Source organism: Patella vulgata, chromosome 2 (assembly GCF_932274485.2).
Source record: "Patella vulgata chromosome 2, xgPatVulg1.2, whole genome shotgun sequence".
NCBI classification, from domain to species: Eukaryota; Metazoa; Mollusca; class Gastropoda; family Patellidae; genus Patella; species Patella vulgata.
Genome location: NC_065880.2, coordinates 35,539,447 through 35,545,751, shown reverse-complemented (window position 1 = coordinate 35,545,751; position 6,305 = coordinate 35,539,447). Strand labels below are relative to the sequence as shown.

General features: G+C 33.4%; 1 protein-coding gene across 1 annotated transcript; it reads left to right on the top strand.

Moving 5' to 3' along the window:
- The first annotated feature begins 246 nt into the window (after positions 1 to 246).
- LOC126811510 (39S ribosomal protein L19, mitochondrial) lies at positions 247 to 6,305 on the top strand. Its single transcript, XM_050537184.2, has 6 exons — positions 247 to 349; positions 2,689 to 2,848; positions 3,405 to 3,529; positions 4,370 to 4,504; positions 4,879 to 5,066; positions 5,832 to 6,305. Exons 1-6 carry the CDS (start codon positions 283 to 285, stop codon positions 6,096 to 6,098), a joined length of 942 nt encoding a protein of 313 aa, XP_050393141.1. The 5' UTR covers positions 247 to 282; the 3' UTR covers positions 6,099 to 6,305.

Here is a 6,305-nt window from a genome sequence, read left to right as displayed (position 1 = left end):
ATGCGTTATTGATGAGACTTTTATCAACTTGTATCTATATTATACACTGTAAAGTATGTATTTAAATATTTTATTGAAATAAATTTTATAGTTTGTATGTTTTATACAATGTATTCGTATGTGAAATATTACAGTTTGTATTATGTCAAATGTCTATGTAAATTTATGTATATTTTGGACGATAGTTGATCCAAATGCGTGTATTAGACTATGAAGTAGGGTACTCCAAATTCTAAATTTAGATGAGTCATTTGCCATGCGCACAGAAAATAAACAATAAAAATGGCGTCCTACTCGAGAAGAATTTTGCCATGCTTTTGGAAAACGACGAAGCTGCTTACGTTTGAAGGTAATAATATTTTGAAATGAAGAAACTAGCACTGGTAATGGTGATTTGAAACAGCTGTTTCATTATAAACCATAAAAGGCCAAGGTCATGGGCTAATCCTAATGCTAATGTGCAAATGAATGTTGAACAGAAGTCAGAAATTGAGAAGCGTAGACGATAAGGCCGGGTACCCTAACTCCTTTTCAGTCATATTAAGAAATTAAAATTATCAGAGTTGACACATTATTTATGTAACAAGCATTGCCTGAGTAGAGCGAAGCTGATGTGATTATTGTCAATAAAACCTTCAAATTGATACAGATAGAGTCTAATGTTAAATAATTTCGTTTTTCCGAATTGATTTTAATTTATTTTATTTAGGCCCTAGATCTAAATTGTATGATTCATACAAAAAAGTGAAAATTCTTTTCATTGACGTCAAAAATATGTGACGTCATTGATTAGACATGTCATAGAAATATTTCTATAAGACGCATAATCTCACTTTAGGCGAGATTTGGTGAGTTGGCATGCGCATTGCCAGTTTTGCCCAGTGTATCCTGTATTTCCTGTTCCGGTCTGAGGTTTTTTTTAATCAACAATCTGTGGGTGACAGTCTTAGTTACATTCCTGTGTTACCGGAAAAGAGCTTTGCAAAAGTTTTAGTCAAGCTCCTATGTTACCGGAAAAGAGCTTTGCTCAAGCACCACGCTTCGCACAATGCTTTAAAGCTTAGCTCTATATAAAAGTTTTACCATGAATGTCTTTAGGAGATAGATTATATACTAGTCGCTTCATGCACCCAACATTTACCTACCAAACCTAGTCGTTCAGATTGTGCGAACTACTTCAAACAACTGAGGTATCGTGTACACCTTTATGAGTTTACATGCACGTAAATTAACACTTGAAAGTGGAATTCAATTACTGCCCAAGTAAAATTTTCCTCATAGTAAACTGTATGGCGAATGGCAATCTTGATTAGTGTACATGTACGTAGAAGATGTTATTACTATTGTTAATTATATCCCATTTCATTCATTCATTCATTTACCTGCCATATACATGTACTATATCAGGTTACTAAATTGTCATGACATACATGTAGCTGTTGTGAATTGATCTGATTGTAATTGTATGATCGTTCACTATTGCACACTATTGACTAAATTTCTAAAATGTCAAATTTGTACCAAAAAGTCTTTAAAACTAGCATAAATCAAACAAATCAGGGGTAGATTCAGGAATGTTTGCAGAAGGGGGGTTGCCAGGTTTCTGAGACAATGTATCTGTTGTGGGGATTGGAGGGGGTGGGGACGGCATGTTCTCTCCACCCAGCCTTGAACAATTTTGAGAAATATGTGCACTATATCATCATTTTAACATATATCTGGAGTAACCAGAGGTCACTTTTGACAAAACACAAAAACTAAGATTATCCATAAAAACATATTCAAGCTATGTTCCCAGAAAAGTATTTATCAGGTGGTTATTTCCAATAAAAGTATGTCAATTTTGGTATATATGAAAAGTAAAAATATCCAATCTTACTAGAAAAATACTGGATTCCCTGAAAAAACACTCATGAACTCATACAGGACAAAAAGGTAAGGGTTTCCCTAATCGACAGCCCGACGATTAGAAGTGTCTGCACGATTTTTTATAGCTAGGGTATTCCCTGACAATTGCAATGTTTTTAGAAGGATTTGAAGCAAACTTATGATAATTAATTAGTTTGAATATGTTTTTAGTCAAAATATATCATCAAATCACCCAGTTTGTATGCGGGAATGTATCTTTAAATACATGTACAATGTACCTACTACGCTGCATTTTAATTTTACTGATATGCAATAAAATCAGATATGCACGATTCTGACAGAAAACTTTAAGGAAGCAAAATAGAAAGACAAAAACCATCCACGACTGTGTCAAACACAAATACCAAGAAAACTATTCGTTTATTTTTTTCAAATACGCTGGGGCACAGATAACTTGATAAGAGCCTAAATGGTGTTTTGCTCAATTATGACAACTCCAAATATAATGGGGAGAATATGCAGCTTGGATGTTTTTTGATGAACTGCTCTATCTATATAAATTGTAATAGCATCGATATCTAGCTCGAAAGAATAGGTAACTTTCATTAGGACTAAACTTGTCAGACGACTTTCCATCATATATAGTTAGTAGAACCATCCAATGTACCCCCAAACCCCCACTCTGGAACCTCCAGTGTAAATCAACACATAAAATTAAAGGTAATGGACAAATTTGATATCCGAGCCAAATCAGTGATGTTTTAAATTAATTAAGGGTCTTATCTTATATATGTACATATGTATGTTTTCTTGTTCCAGATGCTGCTAGGCGTGTACCATGTCGATATCACCAAGAATTACTACCCACACGAAACTATCTCTTGCCAGAAACTGTGGAAGAACACAGAAAATCAGAATTATCAAAACACCCTGAACTCCCCCCTTCCATAACCAGTGAAAATGTGCCTGCTGATTTTAGGTAATAAATTCAAAGTAACAAATGCTGTCTGGGGTTTTTTTTAGCCAATGAACCAAGATCTTGCAATACTGTAGACACATGATTGACTGTCTGAACTGATTATATTTTAAACCTCAGTGGCTGCCTGGTGAGACATATGACAAGAGGACATGTTAATTTGTTTAGTTTATCAAAATAAAATGTTTGAACACAATTATTTTGTATGCTTTCTGAAATGTGTTGAAAAAGGACGTTAGCTTGATGATATATTTCCTTTTTCTTCAGAATCACTGAATTGATTTCAACCGCAATTTCATAAATGACGAATTTTCATCATATATTATACAAAGACATTGATTGGTCGATAGCAGGAACCGCAGTCACATGTGAATCCTGGTGGTACTTGTATCACTAGGATTCATAATAATATGTTCTGTCCATATCGTAAAACATTATGGAAGTTGTAAAAGACAAAATAAAAGTAATGACACAAGTTTTGATTAAAATAGGAGTACATGTATATTAATATACTTGAAAATAGTGTTTCATATATTTTGATTAAATGGTTTTTTTAAAGGTTTGTTTATCCTGAATTTTTACCTGATCCACAATATGATAGAAGAGATAGTATACGAGAAAGATTAGAAAGAGAAGACATGTATAGAAGAAGAGCTGTAATTGATATACCAGAATTCTATGTTGGTAAGTTAAAGACTGATGGTACAATGTACTTTACATGTGTATAAAGTATGCCCAGTTGATGTATTATCTAAATTCTGAATAATATGTTAGTCTTTTATCACCTTGCCTAAGTTTGTTAATACCAGATCAGAACCATTCTACTCAAATGCGATGTATATAGAAGAAGCCCCGAAGCCATTTCTGTAATCTAGCTTAGCAGGAAAATATGTTTTGCCATAAGGCTTGGCCATTGAATTTTAAACAATTGCACCAGACAGACTTAACTATCTTTAACCCTGTATTATCTATTATATCATGACTGATTAGTGCTAAGTTAACCTTGGTTTAGTTTCTGAAACTTTGTCATGATTAGAGAATAATATAACTGGAATAACATTTTTTTTAAAAAATACATACTCTGATTGTTGAAATAATTAAACCATCAGAGTATGGAATTTGATATTACCTCCCTTGCATGATTAACCATATATTAGATTACACCCACTTGTCAATGCAGTTTTATATTGTAATCTGCCCTGTCTGCTTGTACTTACATGTACTTTGCTGCAGTTAAGTACTGTACTTCACTGATTTTCATCAAACTTTCTAGGGTTCTTATTATTGGGGTAATCCTGTGCATTTTAGCAAAAGTAGTTCAAGACTTGTGACTGTTGATAATGTACATTACAATGTTCTTACTTGCTGGTTCAGTACTTTACTAGTTTTCATCAAATTTTCTGGAATAGTTAGTATTTGGCTAATGATAATTCCTATATTGTATTGTACTCACAATACAGATACTCCTTGTGCATTTATGTACATATTATGTTACCTTGCCTGGAAATCTATGTTTTCTTTAAGGGTCTATCATGGCTGTCACTGTATCAGATCAATATTCACCCAATAAAGAAAATAGATTTGTTGGTATATGCATAGATAGAGGTGGTGTGGGTCTCCGAGCTTTTTTTATTCTACGAAATGTAGTTGATGGACAAGGTAAGTTAAATTTATAATCATTCATTATTTCTGGGTGATGGAGGACCAGCAAATAGAGCAAATTCTGCACTTGTATTGGAGTTTGTTAAGTATTTTATTGCTTAAATCTAATAATAATGATGGCAAGGTAATAACAGAAATACATCTGTTTTAAAGAGGCTTTGGGTAAAACAATTCTCCATATGCAGTGATATGACTATCTATAGTTATTGGCAATGATTAATATATATTGAATGAACACTTTCAGGCAAATATTTGCTTAGTCAAGGGTTATTTAGAGATATGATATGTCTAACTTTATTCAATTTTTTTCTTGTAGAAAATGATAAAATAATGATATTGATTGATTCTAATATTTTGGTTATTATTTGTAGGAATAGAAATTATGTACGAGATGTATAATCCTACATTATTAAGTATACAAGTTCTAAAATTAGAAAAACGTGTAGATGACAAATTATATTACCTCAGAGATGCACCTCAAGAACATAGCACATTTCCTTTTGATATGGATCCAATTCCTGTACCGAAAGGTAGCACAGTACCAGTCAATAAAATGAAGGTAAGGCTAGTAACAATAGTTGGGTTAATGTTGGTATGAAATTATGAGACGCTGAAATAAAGTACCGATTTGACACACATAAAAAAAATTTCCATTAATTACTTTCAGAGTTGACTGAGACTTACTTTTTTATCGTCTGATTTACATTAAATTTATGTTATTTGTTTCAATTATTGTGAGAAATATGCCTATCAAATCCCAACAGTTTCTGGTAATTTGGTCTATAGAGTTATTGCTCTTGATGATTGTCAACACTCCAATAACAATGCAGCAAACTTTCTGGATTGCTCAGATTAGTATCAGCTGTTTAAGTGTATGTTTCATCATTTAGGAGATAAGTGTGCACAGCATACAAGTAGAATCTTAGTATGTTGAAGGAAATGAAATGAAATGAAATGGGGTTAACTTTCTACTGTTCTGCTCCTAAACTCGGCTAATGAAGACGGGCATACACCATACAGTGTGCGATGAGGGAAATTTTGCCCGGGCAGCGGCACTACGGTCTACTCATATATCGTATTCCAACTGCCAAGGGATCTTGTACGTGCACGCCAATATGTACACAGGACCTCAGTTTTTCGTCCCATCCGCATGACTAGACGGCTGTCCTTGTTAGGCCCTCCGTCTGTATGTTGAAGGAGCAGGATTGCAATTGGTAATCAAAAGGTGAAGGATAGTAGAATACAATGTAAGGCTTTTATAAACCAAAGTGTTTATCACACATATTTAGTTTATGTACCAAGTTAAATATTTCTGTTGTTTCAGGTTCAGTTAAATCCCCGCCCCTGGTTGGAGAGATGGGAGAGGCAGGATTTACAAGGTGTAGAGGATCTCAAACTAGAACAAAGATTTTATGACAAGGCAGCTAAAGTGGCTAAACCCTGGGAAAAATATGACCTTATGAAATGGTATAGAGAAAACACAAATGAAGATGAGAGAGACTCAATCATGCAAGAAGTACACCAAAGAAAAAGATTAACGGACATTGAAAAATCAAAGAGAAAAACAAAATTAGTTGAGCGAAAACGATAGTGTAGGAAGCTACAAGTGTAAATAAATAAACTTTATTGATATTGTGTAAAGTAAAGTGACATCTATAAGTGCTGTGTTAGATCAATATTGTTATATATAATATAGGTAACAGTGTAACTGATTTTTTGTTGTGTTTGTAAAGCAGGATGCATTTATCATCAAAGTCTACCATTGCATTTAAGAATAAAAGTGAACCATTATGAGAAA